This window comes from Rhamphochromis longiceps, linkage group LG14 (assembly GCF_057381845.1).
Source record: "Rhamphochromis longiceps isolate RC_006_pf linkage group LG14, R_longiceps_female_GT1.1, whole genome shotgun sequence".
NCBI classification, from domain to species: Eukaryota; Metazoa; Chordata; class Actinopteri; order Cichliformes; family Cichlidae; genus Rhamphochromis; species Rhamphochromis longiceps.
In genome coordinates, this window is record NC_140570.1 from 9909890 (window position 1) to 9932503 (window position 22614).

Genomic DNA, 22614 nt, shown 5'->3' on the forward strand with positions numbered 1-22614 from the left:
ATGAAACCCCCAAAATTCCATGACTCTGATCAAACCTGCGGTAACAGTGGGTAGAAAAAAAGTCCCTTTCTAACAGGAAGAAACCTCCTACAAACCCAGGGTCAGGGAGGGCAGCCATCTGCCACAAATCATTGGAGGTGAGTGGAAAGACAAGAAAGCAGAGAGAGGCAAGTCAAAAGACACACAATAGTACAATAAGCTCAGTTTCAGAACTTAGGAATTGGGATATTATGCTTGAACTAAATGAGCATTTTGTGCAATAACAAGTTAGTTCACCAAAAAAAAAGAAGAAAAAATTCATGTCAAAAAGAAAATATCATACCAAAAATAACATGTCTAGCGTCTACATTTCTCCTCCCTTCATTGCATCTTCCTTTTTCTTCCAAAAGGAGTCAAAAGAAAAGTAATACAGCAGAGGATCCAAACAGCAGTTCACAGCAGCAAGACATACAAGTGGGGTTAAATGAGCAAAACTTTTTGTGGCTAAACCTATTTGCACAGGCAAGAAACAGATCGTGAATAAAACCAAATTCATGGCAAAAATCAGCATTACATTCACCCTTTTGTTGATCTTTGCAGTGTCACTGGGACGGTTGCATAGAGTCCAAGACACCATAATGGTGCAAACAATGTTGACTGCTAGCATTGTGATGATTAACACCATATACAAATAAATAACTGCTGATTGTGTTGCACTCATAGAAACAGTTCCAAAACAAGTGGCATTGTTTCTGTTTTTAAAACGTTTTAAGTCCATAAACCATGGGACATTCATTAACAGAACAAATAGCCAGACCACTGCTGCTCCTTTCCAGGCATTGGATGAAGTTCGAAGATGGTGTGACCTCAGAGGATAAACCACAGCCAGAAGTCTGTCCATGCTGATGAAAGTAATGAAGAAGGAGCTGGAGCGGATGTTGTTGCGAAAGAGCATTGTGATGAATTGGCACATTATGTTGCTCAGAGGCCAGCTGCGGGTGGCGTGAAAGTAGATCCTCATGGGCAAAGAGATGATGACCAGCAGGTCTGATACTGCCAGGTTGACCATGAAGACAGCGTTGGGCGATTGGAGGCTGTGACGACGAAGAAGAATCCACAGTGCGACTGCGTTGAGAGGCAGACCTATCACCATAATGCAGCCAAAGACCCCAGCGTAAACCCTGTCCTCTGTAGTGATGACTGACGTGTTCATGATCACAGAAGAGATTTTTCTGTTCTTTATAAAGTATTATAGCTGAGCATTCAAAGTTCCTCTCAGTGCCGTTTATCTGTGTGAGGTGCGTTGAGGAAAGTTTTTAAGAGTAAATTGAAATGAAGTGGCACAGGAAATTTGTAGACTCATCTCAAGAGTTGTGGTTGATGACGTAAAGTGAGTTTTTCTGTGTGGTGTATGCTATAATTAAATCCAAATGTTGTTATACCTCAAATAAATATATCTTAACTATTTCAGATAGTTAAGATCTAGCTCACATTAATGGTTATTATGAATTAAATATATATGTTATATCTCCTGTCTAGAATAGAATAGAATAGAATAGAATAGAATAGAATAGAATGCCTTTATTGTCACTATAGAGTTGTACAATGAGATACAGAGCATCTCCTACTCAGTGTAAACATGATGGGGGGTACAGTTCTGCAGCGCTATGTACATATGGACAGTATTAACATAGGGAAAAACATATATATATATATATATAAAATGTACAATATACAAGCCGTAAGTAATATGTAATAAATAGTGTTATGTATATACAGTTGAGTTATTGCACATAGAATTGGTATTGCATAGTGGTGGTCCATAAAGGAAGTGGGAAGTGGGGGGGCTGTGTTATCTGTGCATGTGTGAGTTCAGGGTGGTTATCGCTTTGGGGAAGAAACTGTTTTGGAGTCTGTGGGTTTTTGTGTTGATGCACCTGTAGCGCTTCCCTGAGGGAAGCAGGCTGAACATGTTGAAGCCAGGGTAAGAGCTGTCCTTGATAATGTTTGCTGCTCTGCTGAGGCAGCGGGAGGAATAAATGTCCATCAGGGAGGGGAGAGGGCAGCCGATGATCTTTTGTGCTGTCTTGACCACACTCTGAAGCCTCACTCTATCTGCTTTGGTGCAGCTGCCGTACCATACCGTGATGCAGTAGGTTAGCAGGCTCTCAATGGACGAGCGGTAGAAGGTCAGCAGCAGGTTGGAGTTCAGCTTGTACTTCCTGAGGACTCTCAGGAAGTGCAGCCGCTGTTGGGCCTTCTTGATGACCGCTGAGATGTTTCCTGTCCAGGAGATGTCAGCAGAGATGAGGACACCAAGGAACCGGAAGGTGTGGACCCTCTCCACACACTCCCCGTTGATGTAGAGGGGGGCCAAGTCGGTGCTGTGTCTCCTGAAGTCAACAATGAGCTCTTTGGTTTTCTTAGTGTTCAGTGCCAGGTTGTTTTCTGAACACCATGCTGCCAGCTTCAGGACTTCCTCTCTGTACTCTGCCTCGTCTCCCTTCGAGATGAGTCCGACTACCATGGTGTCATCAGCAAACTTGATGATGAGAGTGTTGTTGTGGGTCGAACTGCAGTCGTGGGTGTAGAGAGAATACAAGAGGGGGCTCAGCACACAGCCCTGTGGGGAGCCGGTGCTCAGTGTGCGAGTGGAGGAGAGATGAGGGCCGAGTCTTACAGTCTGGGGCCGGTTTGTGAGGAAATCCTTTATCCAGGCACATGTGAGCCTGGATAAAGTCTAGGGCTAACTGTAAACATTGCTAGTTGTGTGATTCCTTCCACCCCACTTCCTCTAACAGAAATCGTTAATCAGTGTTCAGAGGAAAAACTGTCATTACATTCAGATATCAACCAAGCTTGAAAAACCAAACACACGTTCACTTATCAACATTAAACTTCCTTAGCAAGAAAGTCAAAGTATAAATAAGTGTTTGACCTAAAATTCTATGGATTACAAATAAGAAACAAAAATATAACCGAGGGTAACTGTTTAACAAGAAGAGCTTTTCATTTAAACTAAACTGCTGCTAGATGCACTTTATCCAGAATGCAATATTATATGAATGTACAATTGCAACTAATTCAATAAAAGGACACGATGTTACAATCCCTGATAATGCATTGCTTCAAATCGAGAAAGTCTTGAGGAATGGCTACTATGAGGAGTGTGTTTAATGAAAAATTGCAACCAAGCACAACATTCACAGTTTCCTCTAGTGCAGTTTGTGTAGGTGAAATAAGATAAGATAAGACTATGGAGGGTAGAAAGTAAAAGCTACAACAGCAAGTTTGCTGAGGTACTTCAAGAGTTGTGCCGCAAATTAATCATGCAGTTTTCTTTCGATATGCTTTAAAACATTTTGTAATGTAATATCTTATTACACATCAGCTTTTATAAGATCTGACGTAGTTTACAAAACCACTCACACGGTTATGACATGGTTATAATAAAATAATATTATAAATAATTCGTTTTTGTTACATCCCTAATCTATGCAAAAAATAGACATGTTGTGACATGTGACTCCCATGTTCTTTAAAAGTCCAAAGAGTGACCACAGAATGAATGGATGGCCAGCACTGTGTAATATTTACACATTGGGAGTTATACTTATAGCCGTTATTTAGTGGTCAACTAACATTTATACAACTTTCATATTTTTTTTAAATAAAATTAGTGTTTTTTGGATCAGTGGCACAAATCTGTTTAATGTGCAAATACTGTATTTGCTAGAGGACCCTGCAAATATGAGGGTTTACCATCCAAAAGTGACCACATAAAACATCAACTTGTCAGAGAGTCTGTGTTTCACTTTTCAATGTTATTATTGTAATTTTAGTGCTCTGTAATGGCTAGTAAGATTTCCTGTTTGTTCTTAATACTCAATGATGTTTTGTGTTCTTATGATGGTACATTTTTACATCAAGGATTGATGCTATTATGCATATTTTCTATGGATGATAAGGAATAGCAAATTCCAATCTTGTGTGTTCATGCTAGCTAAAAGTAAATTTCCAAATATTTGATAATACAAGATCTGAAAGTACAAGATTTTTTATTAATAGGTCTGCTAGTTTAGATTATGAGGAGAATATATTATATTTGTTGGTAATATTGCTTACATCCTTTATGTATTCCTGTTTTAAGAGTGTCATATTAATTGAATATAGGCATTCAATTTGATTTACTGTTGTTCTGCTAATCATGGCAGGTTTCAGTGTTGCACTTGTGTTTTTCAGTAATAAACAGGCTCTGTTGACCACCAATATAATATTTATTTTTTCTTCATTCTTTTGGAAAGCACTGTAAACTATTTACCATGCAACTGATCTGGTATTAGGCTACAGTACACATTATTAAAATCTATGTGAGACTGAACTCTCTGTGCCCTACTCTCTGACCGGAGTCCCTGTCCGTAAAGGAGTTACCAAACCAGCTCCCCGGTGATATTTGCTCTGAGATCCCTAAGCATCTCTTGGGCACAGCAAAAATAAGTTGTAAACATATTGGCTTATTGTCCACTTTTAATGCAGTAAACTTGTTTCTAAACTTGCAGCTGGGGCTTTTTATATACAGTGGGGCAAAAAAGTATTTAGTCAGCCACCGATTGTGCAAGTTCCCCCACTTAAAATAATGACAGAGGTCAGTAATTTGCACCAGAGGTACACTTCAACTGTGAGAGACAGAATGTGAAAAAAAAAATCCATGAATCCACATGGTAGGATTTGTAAAGAATTTATTCGTAAATCAGGGTGGAAAATAAGTATTTAGTCACCTCAAACAAGGAAAATCTCTGGCTCCCACAGACCTGTAACGTCTTCTGTAAGACACTTTTCTGTCCCCCACTCGTTACCTGTATGAATGGCACCTGTTTGAACTCATCATCTGTATAAAAGACACCTGTCCACAGCCTCAAACAGTCAGACTCCAAACTCCGCCATGGCCAAGACCAAAGAGCTTTCGAAGGACACCAGGAAAAGTATTGTAGACCTGCACCAGACTGGGAAGAGTGAATCTACAATAGGCAAGCAGCTTGGTGTGAAAAAATCAACTGTGGGAGCAATCATCAGAAAATGGAAGACATACAAGACCACTGATAATCTCCCTCGATCTGGGGCTCCACGCAAGATCTCATCCCGTGGGGTCAAAATGATCATGAGAACGGTGAGCAAAGATCCCAGAACCACACGGGGGGACCTGGTGAATGACCTGCAGAGAGCTGGGACCAAAGTAACAAAGGTCACCATCAGTAACACACTACAACGGCAGGGAATCAAATCCCGCAGTGCCAGACATGTTCCGCTGCTGAAGCCAGTGAATGTCCAGGCCCGTCTGAAGTTTGCCAGAGAGCACATGGATGATACAGCAGAGGATTGGGAGAATGTCATGTGGTCAGATGAAACCAAAGTAGAACTTTTTGGTATAAACTCAACTCGTCGTGTTTGGAGGAAGAAGAATACTGAGTTGCATCCCAAGAACACCATACCTACTGGGAAGCATGGGGGTGGAAACATCATGCTATGGGGCTGTTTTTCTGCCAAGGGGACAGGACGACTGATCCGTGTTAAGGACAGAATGAATGGGGCCATGTATCGTGGGATTTTGAGCCAAAACCTCCTTCCATCAGTGAGAACTTTGAAGATGAAACGAGGCTGGGTCTTCCAACATGACAATGATCCAAAACACATCGCCCGGGCAACAAAGGAGTGGCTCCGTAAGAAGCATTTGAAAGTCCTGGAGTGGCCTAGCCAGTCTCCAGACCTCAACCCCATAGAAAATCTGTGGCGGGAGTTGAAAGTCCGTGTTGCTCAGTGTACCTCTGGTGCAAATTACTGATGTCTGTCATCATTTTAGGTGGGGGAACTTGCACAATCGGTGGCTGACTAAATACTTTTTTGCCCCACTGTACTTTATAGCCTTAAATGTGCCTCTCTATTGTGTTCTACTCTCTTCTGGAACGCTGATAATGTAAAACAAGCCATGCAAATGTGTCCTCTGCATTGATCTGAATGGAAGATAACCTTAACCAGAGCAACAACTAGCACGGTGATAAAACCAGCCTGACATTATGAACCTGTGAAACATGCCACTGCTTGCCATGTACGTGGGTTTCATCAGCGCTCACTTAGAGCAAATTGCAAGACATAGAGATGTCTGCAAGTGATACCGAAGATAACGCAGATGGTTGTTCTGCACAGAGTTAGCAGTGCCTTTTCCTCTTGGGCCTGATTTCTTATCTTGTTTTGGAGGGTTTTTTGGGGGTTTTTTTTTGGGGGGGGGGGGGGGGGGGGGGTTGAGAAAACAAACACAAAAACAAAAGATTCCACTGTGATATTTGAACCAGAACCTCTCTGTTAAAGTTCACGCAACCAAAGTAGAGTTGGCTAACATGACTAGCATTCAGCTCTGTGCTCATAATTTTACCGTCTGCTGCCACACTGGCTGACTTGAACATTGCAATTGCTGTCACTGCTGCTGCTGTCTGCAATGAGACAGCTCTGCGAGGCAGACATGACAACCAAATAAAAAAGGTTTTAACAGAAAAGACTGTAATACAAAATCTATTAGACTTAATTTGAAATTCTGGTAGAACTATAATATAATATAGTATTTGTTCTAAAATTAAAGTATAATTTGTATTTACCTACAAATATTTACTGATAGATACACTAGTAATGATTCAAGTTTTTAGTGCGAAGAAGAAATAATTATACTGTAAGTAATTTGAATTATACTTTAGGTATATTGCAGGAAAGGAGAAATAACTTTAAGTAGTTCATAACTACTTAACAGTTACGCACAGGTAAGAGTCTCACTACCTCTTGGTGAGTAGTTTGCATTGGCAGATATATCAACATTGTACACATCCTGAATGTAATGGTGTCATTCCATAATATTTGGATTGTATGTTTTAATACATAGATAGATAGATAGATAGATAGATAGATAGATAGATAGATAGATAGATAGATAGATAGATAGATAGATAGATAGATAGATAGATAGATAGATAGATAGATAGATAGATAGATAGATAGATAGATAGATAGATATGAACTTAGCCTCTGTGTGGACATAGGATAGTCTCTCTCACTACTCCCAATTAGGAAGCCGCAAAAAGTTGAAAACTGCCCTCTGTAACTCAACCATTCAGAAAAAAGCTGTTACAAAGCAGAGAGGTCTAATTACAGGACGAGGCTGATGCTCATTTCTGCTGAGCAGTTTTTATTAGTGCGCACGCACACACACACACACACACACACACACACACACACACACACACACACACACACACACACACACACACACACACACACACACAGGAGCCCTTCAGGGACTATATATGGGACCCATAGAGTGACGTCTTGTGTGTTACAGAGTGGATATAGCATTTAAGATGAATTTCTTAACATTGCGCTGTCTCCTTCCTCTGCTACTTTTAAACTTTGTTTATTCTGGTGAGTTAATGAAAATTCCACTAAATGTGATACTTTAGATCTTGATATAAAGTACTGTGCACAGGCCTTGACCAATTCCTTATTGCTTCATAATTTCCTAGGGAATTAAGAAATAACTGCTTATTAAAATGTTTAAAATGTATACAATATAGTATATAAGGCAAAAACAGGGTTTTTTACAATTCTATGAATTTATTCTTCAACACAGCTTGAACCCTCTTGGTCAAACTTTTTTGTAATTTCTTTAAATAGTCTTCAGGAATATTTCTCTAGACTTCTTGAATGTCATTCAAAGCTCTTTTTTGGATGTTTCTGCCTTTTGCTCTGTTCTCTGTCAAGATGATCCCACGCTGGGCAGTCCATGACAGACAAATTTGGATTCATTCATCATCTTCAGTCACATGAGGATCAATCAGTTGTTTAGATAAAACAAAATATGGTTCACCTGTTCATATCACTAATCTGGCCAACAGAGCTAAGACGGTGCCAAGTTCTCCATTATTTTGCATAAATTATGTTTAGCTTATGATTTAGATTACAAACTATTCAAGTTTCGATTCATTAATTTAAGCAGTTTCACAGTTGTTTTTCTGTCCTATGTTTTTTTTGTTTGTTGTTTTTTGCTAACAGGACAGATTCTGAGGATGATCAAGAGGCGTGCACGTGACAACCAGCTTCAGAAAAACAAGCAGCTTCTCCTGAAGCTCACAGTCAGTCTTCATCAGCCTCTCCACCACGTGAAGGAGGGTTGGATTGTCCAGCCCCTGAACCATTTCAACCAACAAAATAGCAACACCTTCCCTCAGGTAGAGGAACGCTGAGCAATGCTTTAATGCTTCACACCCCTGCCTGCACGTAAAGGTTATTCACTTAAAGGCAGTTAAAAGAAAAAGACTTAATGAGGTTTTTTTTAAAAAAAACAACAAAACTTTTATGTAACTGAAAAATATATAAAATAATCATATGTGGGAAAAGGAAATTTTGCTATTGCTCTAGCAAAAATAACTTCTTACAGGTGTTTTGTAATGACTTTTTTGACATCTTTGATTCCCACTTGGATTCACATCTGAGTTTTTCACTGAATTTGGCAGCGTGTTTAGAATTTTTATCATTACAAAAGGTTCAGCTCAAACCTTCAGATAAACAATCTTATTATTTTCAAGCACTCGTTGACTTGATGCAGAAGAACATTTCCACCACAGTGCTTCATAGTTGGTTCTTCTCCCAACATGCTATTTTTAGTATGCAGCAAACACATTTCCCTTCAGAGCACATCATTTCATAACGCCTGCTTTGTATGTGTAAAATTTGCATTTTTAGGTATCACCATTTGCAAGAGTTATTTGCAGGTTCTCTGATAATATTTTGTGGTTCTTGAGAATTTCTATTTCAGGTTGTCTTTTCTCGCGCTGAATTTGCTGAAGTAGCCAGTCCAAGTCCAGACCAACTTCAAGTTTTGTTTCCTTTGTTTGAAATTTAGAAATCATTTTTTATTCTCTGTTAGACTAATAAGCTCGAGCTTGTCTTTGAAGGCCTCAGAGAGCTTCTTCCAACTTTGGCATGACATTTAAACAGACAAAATAATAGAGCATGCCAGAGGTTTGATCAAAGATAGAGTCTGCCTGTCACTCCCTTAGGAGCATCTCGTCCCCTTTTTTAATATTTTGGATTTGAAATGGTGTGGTTATGTTATTAGGGATTTTTTTTTTAAAGATAATGAAGAATATTACGAAATGTTAGTTTTTGATGTTATTTCCGTATATCGTCTTATCTTATCTGTAGGCATCGCATCAAAGAGAATCAAATGTCGGCTTGGCTAAATATGGACGATATCCATTTTCTACTTTTTAAATATGACTCTAAATTTACATTTCACTTCTGGGCACAGACCTCTCCAGTGCGAGTGCATGGTGCTGATAATTAAAGGCTTGATGTTTGAGAGGTCTTTGAAAATCTATGTTAACGATAAGAGAACTCTTCCATCAGTCAGATCCTGTGAACCAAAAGGAGGCCATAATTTATTTAAAGCACTGGAGAAGATGCCATCGTGTGATATTTCTGAAGACTGCTTGGATTGCAGTGACGCTGATAAAACAGATGCCCTGTCAGCTCAAATCGCAAAATAGGCTGCGTGCAGCAGAGCAAGTGTCCCGTCCCACTGAACCCTGCTGCTTTCACTTTGTTGTGGAGATAAGAGCTAAACTGAGTTGCTGTGGTTCTTAAGAAGCAGAGAGTGAGCGGTCCATTCAGAGAAATGTAGACTAGATGAACCTTTTTCATCACTCCTGATTCAGCAGGGAGTGACAGGGTGGCGTTTCCTGACAGCATGAACTGAAATGTTCGGCCTCATTTAGCTCTTGCAGCCATTTGAGGCTGCCAATGTGCAAATTTGCCCACTCCAGCATCAAGTAAAGGATTACTCAGAGCAAGTCCTTGAATGTGCACTGCTGCCGGTTTGGGCGAGCATAAATAAAGCATGTCTTTCTTCTTGTACTTTTCTCAATGTCCTCCAGAGGTTCTTTGTGAATGAGGCATACTGGCAGCATCCTGATGGCCCGGTGTTTCTCTACATTGGGGGAGAAGGGCCCCTCGTTGAGTATGATGTTCTGACAGGTAGTGTAAAATACAGCACATATCGTCACCTGTTTGTGCCTTTCACAGATCAGACACGCATATGAAATCAGTGTTCAAAACACTCAAAGAACTGGCAACATAATGAATTAATAATCAAACTTTGGAGGTAAAGTGATGCTCATCTGCGAGTATATCTGTGTTTTGTCTTTTTTGTACCCTAAAACTTGTTTTGTAAGTACCCGTAATCCCCCAGAGAAGCGTGTATAGGAGACCTAGGAAAAAGTAGATGTTGGTACTGGGTTACAATTTTAAAACACACAGACACAGTGCTTCTATACTAAATTCACCTGTTATCATACTTTACTGCTAAAAATATACTGTGGAACAATTTTGTAATATACAGTAGATCACTAATCATTAATATTACGTAGATTGTTGTTTAACAACGACAAAACTTTAAAGAAGACCTATTATATATTAATAGAGTCATTTTGCAAGATCTTTGAACTCCTCCTCCCTTCCCCTTTTCGTCCATTTTTCCTATAAGCAACCTTTCTTCTGATTGGCTTCCCCACATAAACAGAATACTTGAAAAGCTGGTAAGCAGAGCTTCAGTACTCATATAGCCAGAAAGTGTGTTGCAGAGATCGTCATATTAATGATATCCCATGTCACTAATACTCTGCACATTGCCACTCCCTCACGTTCTCTAACATCTTCCTGATCTGCTCGCCTCACCACCATGGGCTTTCAGCCGATTGGCCCCTTGTCTTTGTAACTCTCTCCACATTTGCGACACTGATTCTCTCCCTATCTTTAAAGCAAGCCTTAAAACAGACTTTTTTTAAACTTGCTTTTTCTGTTTAATTTTAATTTTATGAACCTCTGATGTTTAATTCAGTCAGTTTGTCAGTTTGTCCATACTGTGATTTTGTTATTTAATTGCTTTTACCACTGAGTGTCTTGAAAGGTGTATATAAATAAAATGCATACTTTTTATTATAGTTATCCCTTTTCTATGACATCATACAGATCCAATCACAGAAAAAAAAAAGTCTAATACTGAGGATTTAGATCAGTCTGAAGCCTGTGAGCTTTATCCTCACAGCGATTACTACAACTCATACACTGACCTAATTTTTATAAACACCGGCCATGTTTAATATGAGCACAGACAGCAGTCACAGTGCATTTATGACAGAAAATAAGGAAAGTGATTAATAGGTCCAGCAAGGTCAGGGAGGAGGCTGTATTTGAATGGCTATAGCTATTAGCTACATGTAGATGTTGGTTTTTATAAATCATTAGTTCATTATTTTGATAATAGTTTAGATCATTTAGGATTTTTCTAAGCACAATGCCAAAATGATGGTTGACAAGAAATTATACTTATTTTCACAGCTAATTCAACGCTATCATTTTGATATTTTCTTGTTTTTCACATTGTATGGCAGTACAGGCTCAATCATCACCGTCACCATTCATATATCAAGAAGATTATACAGTGGGGCAAAAAAGTATTTAGTCAGCCACCGATTGTGCAAGTTCCCCCACTTAAAATGATGACAGAGGTCAGTAATTTGCACCAGAGATACACTTCAACTGTGAGAGACAGAATGTGAAAAAAAAATCCATGAATCCACATGGTAGGATTTGTAAAGAATTTATTCGTAAATCAGGGTGGAAAATAAGTATTTGGTCACCTCAAACAAGGAAAATCTCTGGCTCTCACAGACCTGTAACGTCCTCTGTAAGAAGCTTTTCTGTCCCCCACTCGTTACCTGTATGAATGGCACCTGTTTGAACTCATCATCTGTATAAAAGACACCTGTCCACAGCCTCAAACAGTCAGACTCCAAACTCCGCCATGGCCAAGACCAAAGAGCTTTCGAAGGACACCAGGAAAAGTATTGTAGACCTGCACCAGACTGGGAAGAGTGAATCTACAATAGGCAAGCAGCTTGGTGTGAAAAAATCAACTGTGGGAGCAATCATCAGAAAATGGAAGACATACAAGACCACTGATAATCTCCCTCCATCTGGGGCTCCACGCAAGATCTCATCCCGTGGGGTCAAAATGATCATGAGAACGGTGAGCAAAGATCCCAGAACCACACGGGGGGACCTGGTGAATGACCTGCAGAGAGCTGGGACCAAAGTAACAAAGGTCACCATCAGTAACACACTACAACGGCAGGGAATCAAATCCCGCAGTGCCAGACGTGTTCCGCTGCTGAAGCCAGTGCATGTCCAGGCCCGTCTGAAGTTTGCCAGAGAGCACATGGATGATCCAGCAGAGGATTGGGAGAATGTCATGTGGTCAGATGAAACCAAAGTAGAACTTTTTGGTATAAACTCAACTCGTCGTGTTTGGAGGAAGAAGAATACTGAGTTGCATCCCAAGAACACCATACCTACTGTGAAGCATGGGGGTGGAAACATCATGCTATGGGGCTGTTTTTCTGCCAAGGGGACAGGACGACTGATCCGTGTTAAGGACAGAATGAATGGGGCCATGTATCGTGAGATTTTGAGCCAAAACCTCCTTCCATCAGTGAGAACTTTGAAGATGAAACGAGGCTGGGTCTTCCAACATGACAATGATCCAAAACACATCGCCTGGGCAACAAAGGAGTGGCTCCATAAGAAGCATTTGAAAGTCCTGGAGTGGCCTAGCCAGTCTCCAGACCTCGACCCCATACAAAATCTGTGGCGGGAGTTGAAAGTCCGTGTTGCTCGGCAGCAGCCCCAAAACATCACTGCTCTCGAGAAGATCTGCATGGAGGAATGGGCCAAAATACCAGCTACTGTGTGTGCAAACCTGGTAAAGACCTATAGTAAACGTTTGACCTCTGTTATTGCCAACAAAGGTTATGTTACAAAGTATTGAGTTGTATTTTTGTTATTGACCAAATACTTATTTTCCACCCTGATTTACGAATAAATTCTTTACAAATCCTACCATGTGGATTCATGGATTTTTTTTTCACATTCTGTCTCTCACAGTTGAAGTGTACCTCTGGTGCAAATTACTGACCTCTGTCATCATTTTAAGTGGGGGAACTTGCACAATCGGTGGCTGACTAAATACTTTTTTGCCCCACTGTAGATGAAAAGCCTTTCTGATGGCACCACTGTCATATTTTAATGAAAAAAATATATATATCGAGAGTTCATTCATTCGTGTTTTCTGAAATTAGTCTTCAAATGTGCAAACAGTCTAGCCCCAGAGCCTCTTTCAAGAAATGACCAAAGAGAAGAAGAATCGTTAGGAGAATAGTGAACAGGAAGTGTAAAATGTCACAGCAATATGGAGAAGATCAGCATTCTCTGTAAAAGCCTGTTATCTATAAACACACTTCCACCTGAAATCAAATTAATTACAGACCTTAAATCTTTCACGGTAAAGGTCAAAGTTCGTAAAAAAGCACAGAGCTGCAGCTATTTCAATTAATTAGAATTTCATAATTATTCATATTTTCTAGGAATCATGTTATAATCAATGCGTCTCTGTATGTCTTTTGTTAGATTTCTACATTTTGTGTCCAGTTAGTGTATATTTAACATAGTTTTGTATCTACAGTACATCGTGGTTCTATGTGATTGAATATTATAAACTTTTATTTATTAAACTGCATCATCTCATTTGTATAAAATTGATCAATAGTGCAAATAGTCATTAGTTACCACTTAATAGTTTCCATATTTTTGCTCAGACCGTAGCAGGACAGTGTAGCTGGACACATGACACTTTGTAACTTTTTAAAGTTACACTCACTTTTAAGCCTCTCGTGTACCGTACCTGCATCTCTAAAAAAATATTAGGGCTTGCTTCAAAATGAATCTTATCTGCTTCGAACATGTTTTCCCAGGTCACCATAGTGACATGGCTGAAGAGCACGGTGCTCTACTTCTGGCTCTGGAGCATCGTTTCTATGGTGACAGCATTAACCCTGATGGCCTCAAAACAGAGAACCTGGCAGACCTAAGCAGCCAGCAGGCGTTAGTGCTGACTCTCTACCAGTGTGTGTGTGTGTGTGTGTGTGTGTGTGTGTGTGTGTGTGTGTGTGTGTGTGTGTGTGTGTGTGTGTGTGGGTGTTCATCATGCAAATGTGTATCTTTCCCATCGCATTTCTCCTGCATATGAATGCACACCTGTCTATCTTAGGATTCATTAGGACATAGACTATCAGTAATTTTATTTGTAAGTCAGGCAAATCTAATGTAATTTTGTACATTTGATTCCAAGTATCTCTCTGTCGTTTCATCTATCTGATTACATTTGTCTTCGTGACTTTTGTGCAGACCTCTTTAGATGCATGTGCACTTTATTTTTTGTAATTTGTTTCTTTTCATTCAGACTTACTGACCTGGCTGCATTCCACCAGTACATCAGCCAAAACTTCAATCTGACGCACAGAAACACATGGATCAGCTTCGGAGGCTCATACTCTGGAGCTCTATCAGCCTGGTTCAGAGGAAAGGTACAGGACATGGTTTACATATGGAAGCATTCAAAGATGCATAAGGCTTCAAACTTTAAAATACAGCACCTCACAATCTTTAAAAACTAATCCTATAAAAGACAGAGAAAGATTTTAGAGCTTATTGACTGTTCTTCTGGAACAACACTTCTTATTCCTGATACTGTGACTGAGATATTTGTTCTATATCATTTTACAAAAACAGATCAGAGCAACATATTTGTATTTCATACTGACAGGAAAGATCTAGTTTAGGGAAAAACACAGCGTGAGTCATTTGTTTCCGAAGAACTGTAGACAGGCAATAATTCATAGATGCTCTTCTGTTTATACCCTGAGGAGATAAGAAAGTACTGAATCTCATCTTACTATATGAATGTATCACTTGCTTTTTTTTTACTTACATTTTCAAGTCCACAAACTAAAAGAAGATGATTCTTTAAGTGAATATTTGTGGTTACTCTTGTGCAATGATTTTCTAGACAAAGAGTTAATCAGTACCCTTTCTGAGGTCATGACGTTACTATGCTACCTCTATGGTTTTGTTAGTAAATCCCATAAAAAGACTAAAATCAGCTACATTATGAAGAAGTGTTCCCCACTTTCAGATTTTTTAACATATCTTTCACATGTTGAATTGCATATTTTAGATAATCAAACTAATTTTAATATTAGCCAAATATAAGCAGAGTACATACAAAATGCAGTATTTTAAATAGTGATTTCAGGTAATAAGGGGGGGGGGGGGGCCTCACCAAAGCTTTTCTGCACTTTACCAGAAAATCCTGAAGGAGAATGTCTGGCCGTCAGGGTTTGGAGTGGCCTAGTCAAAGTCCAGAATCATGATGTTTGGCATGACCTTAAAGAGGCCGTTCATGCTCAAAAATCCTCCAGTTCCTCCAAAGTGATGTGAAAGACTCATATTATTAGTTATCAAAAACATTTGATTGCAGTTCTTGCTGCCAAAGGTGGCACAACCAGTTATTAGTTTTAGTGGGCAATTACCTTTTAAAAAGAGGATCATGTAGGTCTGGATAGCTTTTAATACACTAAAAAAAACTACTTCTTAAAAGCACTTAACCAATAAATAAATATTCAAAACTGCAATTTTGTATTTACTCTGGTTATCTTTGTTTAATATTAGAATTTCTTTGATGATCTGACACTTGCAAATGTGAGAAATATGCAAAAGAAATCAGGAAGGAGCATATATTCATATATATAAAAGTACATCGATTGCTGCTTCCACTCTTCATAGCCTGCATGCAGCTCTCCATGAATTCATTCCCAAAGAAAGATGAAGTCTTTAAGTGGTGTTTGGTAAAGAAGATTTTAGGAAATACTTTTAGAACATCTGAGGATGAAGCCACTTTCAAGTATGGATTTGACTGCTGCATTAGTCCCTGTATAGCAAAAGCAAGGAGCTAAACCAAGCTCAGTCACCATATTAAGCGGAGTCATGTGTTAGGTAGTGTAACAGTGTGGAGAGGAATGTTACATGTTAAGTTTTGGATATAAAGACATGTATAGATTATCGGGTTGTTAACATTGATCCTCATGTTTTACAAAAATCATGTAAACTCAACAGAAATATATTAATTGTTTTTGTGTGTCTTCTCTCGCTCTGTACTGCAGTTTCCCAATCTGGTGTATGGAGCTGTGGCCTCCTCTGCTCCAGTCAAGGCAAAGCTGGACTTTTCTGAGTATAACAACGTAATACGACACAAACCATGGTCACAGGATTTAATATCACCATTCATTTAATTATTATTGATTTCTTTGTGTTTTCATCGCTGACTCTTATGGGCTGAATGTGTTTTTCACCATCAAAGAAGTAACTGTGATCAAGTCCAGTTTTTCCCTTCTGATGTCAGTACACCACAAAGGTTCCTCCATAACCAGAACTTGACCTTAGGTTCCTCTGTTGTACCTACATCCCTCCAAACAACTAAGGTGTCTACTGAAGTTCATTTCCTTTTGAATCACATATCTGCCCTTTCCTCTATTTCAGGTTGTTGGCTTGAGCCTGTTGAATGAGGCAGTTGGTGGCTCAGAGAAGGTGAGAAGTCTGCCACCATCTGTGCATCATGTGTCAGGGATTAGATTTTAGTCTGTTACTTTTGTCTGTTAACTTCACACCATCCACTTCCTGCAGTGTCTGTCTAAAGTGCGTGAAGCGTTTGCTGCAGTGAAAGAAGCTCTGATGAGTGGAAATATCAACCAGGTAGCCTCAGACTTTGGATGCTGTCAAATCCCCAAGGATCCTTATGATCAGGTGATGACATGCTTTGATGGACACCAAGCTCTTGTTCACGCAGTTCTGTTCATTTTTTGCTTTTTAAAAAAATTAAATATATACTTTTTTGTGATAACTTTCTTTTCCCACTGTATGCTGGTAATAAGCTGTTTGAACCTTTGCAATCATGTGAAAAAGAAAGCGCAGCTTTATTTTAAACCTGTCTACAGTCTTTCTGTGATAAACATAGGACAACTGTCAGGTATACTATTGCATTTTATTGCAAAGTTCAACTTGATGGTAAAATGCCAAAGCTGTAGTTGCGAGACCTTCACTGCAAAACATAATATGGTACTTGTCCAGAGTGTTGCTCTCTTGCTAAATATATTTAAACAAATATGGAGGTTAATTCAAAATTATTCATTTGCCTATCATGGCTGCCGGGGCGAGCCATGTGGTGAAGGAGGAAACGGACCCAAAATGCAGGCAGTGGACTGGTGATGAGAGAGACAGTTGGGCAACACACCTGGGAGAAATCGGAGCTGACGGGACAGGGGAAACGTAAATTGAACACACTCACATGAGACGGGGACCTTCAGAATAAAACAGGAAACTCAGACACAGAGAACCAGACATGACACTGAACTAAACAGACAGATTCACAAGCAGACAGTGTGACCAGGGCAGGCACAGAACAGAAACCTAACAAATCATAACAGAATACATACTCAGAATAAACAAAAGCATAAAGAAACACAAAACACTGAGTCAGCAGACTCAGGACCATGACATTGCCTGCCTAATAAAGAGCTATGGGTCACTGAGTCCAGACTTTACTGAAGAGGGTGCTCAAAATGGGAGTCATGACATGAGGTTCAAAAATGGAACTTAAAGCGTGTACTGTCAACAGTTCTTCTTGTGGACCGCCGTGTTAGCCATTAGGTGTTCTGTATGTACTAGCATGATCCTTTCTGAGGCCAGAAAACAGAAATGAAAAACAACAGCAACAACAAAAGCTAACCCCAAAAAGCAGAAGCAGTGTGTAGAGCACACGCCATGATTTATTAGCTTGTAGAACCACTTTTAGCAGCAGTAACTTGAAGTGTCTGTTTTCTGTATGTCTTTTTCAAGCTCTCACATTGTTCTGGTGGAAGTGTGGCCCACTCTTCTTTGCAATGTTGATTCAGTTGTTTGAAGTTTGCAGGCATTTATTTATGCACAGCCCGCTTAAGGTCCCACCATAGCATTTCAATTGGACCAGTGGTCCATTCCAGCACTTTGATTATTTGCTTTTTCAACTATTCTGCTGTAGATTTGCTGCTGTGCTTGGGATCACTTTCATATTTCATAACCCATTTTCAACCAAACGTTATCTGATCTGTCACACAGATAAAGAGAAAGTAGCTTTCTGAGGAAGCAGCCCTTCCAAATAATGTCCTGATAATACCCTGATGTGTAAAACCTGAACTGAAAGAGGATGCAAGCCTCCTTTACTTTTCACATTCAATATAATGTGGCCACTAAACTGCTGGCCATAGCAGTTCATGGCTTCTCCAGATCCCTGGGAAAGCTCTCTTTTTAGACCTAGCCCTGCTTTCACAGTCCAGGTCAAATGAAAGAGTTTTTTAAGTAGTAGTATACATAAAGTGGGCTTAATTATTTGCCTACTTGTATTGACTGCGTGTGGGCTGTCAAAGTGTTTAGGCTGGTTAACAAACACTGTACACAGATTCAACTTTTCATGTTAATCTCTTGTTACCATTTATTCATTACTTTTAACTTTCCATTAATATCATTCACTTTTTAGTATTTATCATCTAAAGTTAACAAGTTATTTCTGTATGTTCATTAGTTTAAGCATTAAATTTGCTCACTAAATCTATTTTGCTCTCTTATTTGAACACTGGGCTTCAAATATTAGTGTACTTTTCCACTTCTTTAAGTTACTTGAAGACGTTTCACCTCTCATCCAAGAAGCTTCTTCAGTTCTAAGGTCAAATGGTGGAGAGTCCCAGATATAAACCTAGTGGGAGTATCCCCCCACAGAGGGACAAAAGGACCCCCTGATGATCCTCTACTCGCCTGAGCCAAGGTGTGAAACTGGGTGTGGGTCCCAATCAGCCAGAGTTTCGGATGAGTTCATTGTGAAACCTGGCCCCACTTATCATGTGAATTCCTAAGATCAGATGGCCCAGGATGTGACTGGGCGTTAAGGCGTCTGGGAAGGGAACTCAAAACTGGATTATAGATGGCAGAGAGTTGGTGTCGTAAACCGTCTTCAAGCAATTTAAAGAAGTCCAGAAGCTTTTCTTTACAAGCTCCTTTGACTACGATGACCTGGATGACTGAGAACCTTCACAGACATACTTTTCAAATTATTTCCACGTAGTCTCCTAGTTGGCAATCGATATTTTTCCTCATTTAATCCTGTTTTCTTTCTCTTTAACTCTTTCCTTTATTTTAATCCTGTTTTCTTTCTCTTTAACTCTTTCCTTTATTTGTATCTATCTCTTTCCAGTTTTTATGCAAGTGGACAATAACATATTCCTTTACTTTAGATTGAGCTGATGGAAAGCTTGGCCGACATTTTCATGGGAGCAGTGCAGTACAATGAAGAGGGGGTACTCATGTCGATAAATGAGCTCTGTGGCATAATGGCCAACAACAGCCAGGAATATCAGGATGGGATGGAAGCCTACAACCGCCTTGTTAAACTCTCACAGGTATGGAGAACAGAGCGGGCTCCTTCTCCCCCTTTACATGTCGATATGTGGCCACCAGATGTCACTGCTGAGCCATTTTCCTGTATGTCTGCTGTCCCTCTCAGAGCTAAAAACAAGCAGTGCAAGCATTTGTGATTCCTTTATGCCTTTACCCTTATGCAACTCCCACAACATCTGTCTACTAGTTTTGTTTCTTTTCTTTTTTGTCTCTTTGCATGTGTTTCTGCACTTGACAGATTTACCGATTCACCAGTAAGGAGCCGTGTTTGGACATCTCCTATGAGAAATCAATGAAGGATCTGATGGACACGTCAGTCCATGCCGGCAGAAGAGGAGAGAGACAGTGGACCTACCAGACATGCACTGAATTTGGCTTCTGTACAACACAAACACACACAGACACTTGTTTTCATATATTAGCGTAATTAACGTAATTAACATAATGCTTTCCCTAGCTGCGTACTCTAACCATCAGAAAATGAATGCCTAACCCTTAGCCTAAACCTAACCATAACCTAATTGTAACCCTGACACTAAAACAGCATTTTGAGCCTGGAAAATGCCTTCAATCTTGTGGAGATAGGCATCTTGTCCCCATAAGTGACTGTTGTCCCCCACAAGTATAGTGGCATGCCAATTTTCTGTCCTCACAAAGTCATGTAGACATGTACACACACACACACACACACACACACACACACACACACACACACACACACACACACTAACACTTCTTTATCATACGTGATTTTTTTCTTTTCATGTTTGTAGACCAGACTTGTGAGGACGCCACTTGTCCTTTCTCTGGGATGTTGACCCTGCAGGATCAGACTAAGCTCTGTACCACGCTGTTTGGTATTTCCCAGCATTCCCTGCCTGCTCGCATCGCCTTCACAAACACTTACTACGGAGGAGACAACCCCCACACACACAGAATCCTTTATGTTAATGGTGAGAGTGGGTTTACTACAGACAAAGTCAACACATTTACAGAGAAAATACAAAAGTAAGGCGAGACAGAGAATACCGCCTTTTCTTACATATTTAGATAACCAGCAGGGCTGCAGCACTTTCTTGACTGTTGAAGACTTTTTTTTATCACTTCCACAGGAGGAATCGACCCGTGGAAGACGCTGTCGGTGGTGCAGGACGGGACTGAGGAAGGAGAGGAGGCCCAGACAATTTTCATTAAGGACACTGCTCACTGCGCTGACATGTCGAGTAGAAGAGTCACAGACCGCAGCTCGCTCACGAAAGCCAGACAGGTACCCACGCCTCACTGAGAAGTTTTCAATCTGAAAAGCATTTTTCAGAGCAGCTTCACACACCAGTCAGTGCTGTAATCCTTTAAAGCATATTTTCCTCTCTTTCCATGTCTGTCTTAAAACAGCACAGAGGCGCGCTTGAAGAGTAAACAGATCCTATCCTGACGTTATTTCAGCCTAAGAAACAGAGGACAAAATCCACAATGCCCACATTTTAAAGTAAAATTCAAATCAGTGCATTTTACCTGAAGTTTTAGCTATTTTTGAACTTAAATTAAACTTCCAAACTTTAGAAGTAGAACATCTGATATGAGTTAACAACAAAGATGATGCACTCTCTAGTCAAATACATGCAACTGCACATTGCTGGTTAATTACATTGCAGCATTTACACCATATATTTCCAGAGCGTGCCTTGTCTCTTTTAAAGAGAAATGAGGTAATTCCAGCTTTAATAACTGTCAGAGTTGTAAAATACTGCCTCGTGATATAATAAACTATACTGTGAAAGTGTCAGTTAAATGCTGGAATGCATTTTTACACAGTATTGTGGATTTGTCCTGCATATATATAGATATATAATCTATAAATCTCAAATTAGTTGTGATTCATATATCATAGTGCACAAAACAACCACTTAAGTGCTGCTTGGTGGTGCACAATCACAAATCAAGTGCTTACTGCACTCTTGCAAATCACACATTGCAGGCTTCCCATATCAAAACCAGCCTTTTAAACCACATACTAACCCAGGAAGCACCTTTGCTTTGCGGTATAGTGTGGTAACAATCCTCAAGCAGTTGTAGCATTAGAAACATGAAAAACCTTAATGTATGTCTGCCTTTCTTTCTCATCTTTCCACCTCTCAGGAGATTGAAAAACACGTGGCTAACTGGCTAAAGACAGCTGCCCAGGAGAAGCTGGAGAAAGGAACGTCCTGATCAGATCACGTTATAACCCGATCATCCCTTATCACCCACGTCTGAAGCTGATAAGAAATAGTTAATAATCTGTCCTCCGCCTCCTCCTTCTCCTGCTCATCATCTTCCATTTCCTCCCTCCTGTTCTCTGCCCCTTTGCTGTCCATCTATATCAATCTCACAGCACAGAGGCCGATCTGTGTATTTATGTGTTGTGCTTTTCGAGATTTTCCTCTTATGTCTTTATTTTGGACTTTGTGCTGAACATTTCTGATGTTTAGGCTGATTGAGTTTTTAGAGGTTTGTGTTCTTAACAGCCATTTCTCACTGATTAATTTTTAAATGGTGCTAGTAAAATAAAATGTTTTTCGTTTTTTTTTTTTTATCTGAGTTTTGTTTTTGAAGTATTCCTCAGTTGTCATAACCATTAAGTGTCACTAGGGTGTGATATTGCTACATGATGAAACCCATTTCTTGAGGCGCTGCTATCAAAGTCCTGAGTGGCTTATTTGTTGTTTTTGATGAAATACAGTAAGCATGCGAATCTCAAGCATTTGTCTCTGATGTTTTTCTTTCTTTTTGCTTACATTTGTTAAAATCAATGAACTTCAGCGGATGTGATGAGATGGAGACTGTTTGTGACAGAAAGGTGAGGAAATTGTCCCAAGGCCATCTGTTTCCTTGTTTGTGTGTGTGTGTGTGTGTGTGTGTGTGTGTGTGTGTGTGTGTGTGTGTGTGTGTGTGTGTGTGTGTGTGTGTGTGTGTGTTAGTGAGAGAGAGAGAGAGAGAGAGAGAGAGAGAGAGAGAGAGAGAGAGAGAGAATATCTCAGTAGGGGGGTCAAAAGTGGGAGGTCGTGGCCTTGCTGACCCCGTGGGAGTGAAGATCATCAATCAGCTAGAGGCTGGACAGAGCAGCAGGAGGGGACAAGCGCACACACACAGACACACAAACACAGGCATACCTAGATACTG

At 39.9% G+C, this 22614-nt stretch overlaps 2 protein-coding genes across 2 annotated transcripts; one reads left to right on the forward strand and one right to left on the reverse strand.

The window, feature by feature from the left end:
* Nucleotides 1-343: 343 nt before the first annotated feature.
* Nucleotides 344-1258, reverse strand: LOC146653571 (lysophosphatidic acid receptor 6-like). Its single transcript, XM_085380449.1, has one exon. It carries the CDS (start codon nt 1190-1192, stop codon nt 344-346), a length of 849 nt encoding a protein of 282 aa, XP_085236575.1. The 5' UTR covers nt 1193-1258.
* Nucleotides 1259-7379: 6121 nt separating this feature from the next.
* prss16 (serine protease 16) lies at nt 7380-22178 on the forward strand. The gene is made up of 13 exons (XM_085380635.1): nt 7380-7440; nt 8071-8246; nt 9954-10053; nt 13887-14016; nt 14375-14498; nt 16134-16211; nt 16510-16557; nt 16654-16773; nt 19293-19457; nt 19694-19835; nt 20229-20408; nt 20568-20722; nt 21592-22178. Exons 1-13 carry the CDS (start codon nt 7380-7382, stop codon nt 21661-21663), a joined length of 1551 nt encoding a protein of 516 aa, XP_085236761.1. The 3' UTR covers nt 21664-22178.
* The last annotated feature ends 436 nt before the right edge of the window (nt 22179-22614 follow it).

Excerpts from the sequence above, each read along its gene's own strand:
- LOC146653571 (XM_085380449.1), bottom strand. The coding sequence starts at position 1,192 with ATGAACACGTCAGTCATCACTACAGAGGACAGGGTTTACGCTGGGGTC.
- prss16 (XM_085380635.1), top strand. The coding sequence starts at position 7,380 with ATGAATTTCTTAACATTGCGCTGTCTCCTTCCTCTGCTACTTTTAAAC. Across the intron at positions 7,441-8,070 it reads TTTAAACTTTGTTTATTCTG|GACAGATTCTGAGGATGATC; the intron begins GTGAGTTAATGA and ends TTTTGCTAACAG. Across the intron at positions 19,458-19,693 it reads GCCTTGTTAAACTCTCACAG|ATTTACCGATTCACCAGTAA; the intron begins GTATGGAGAACA and ends TGCACTTGACAG.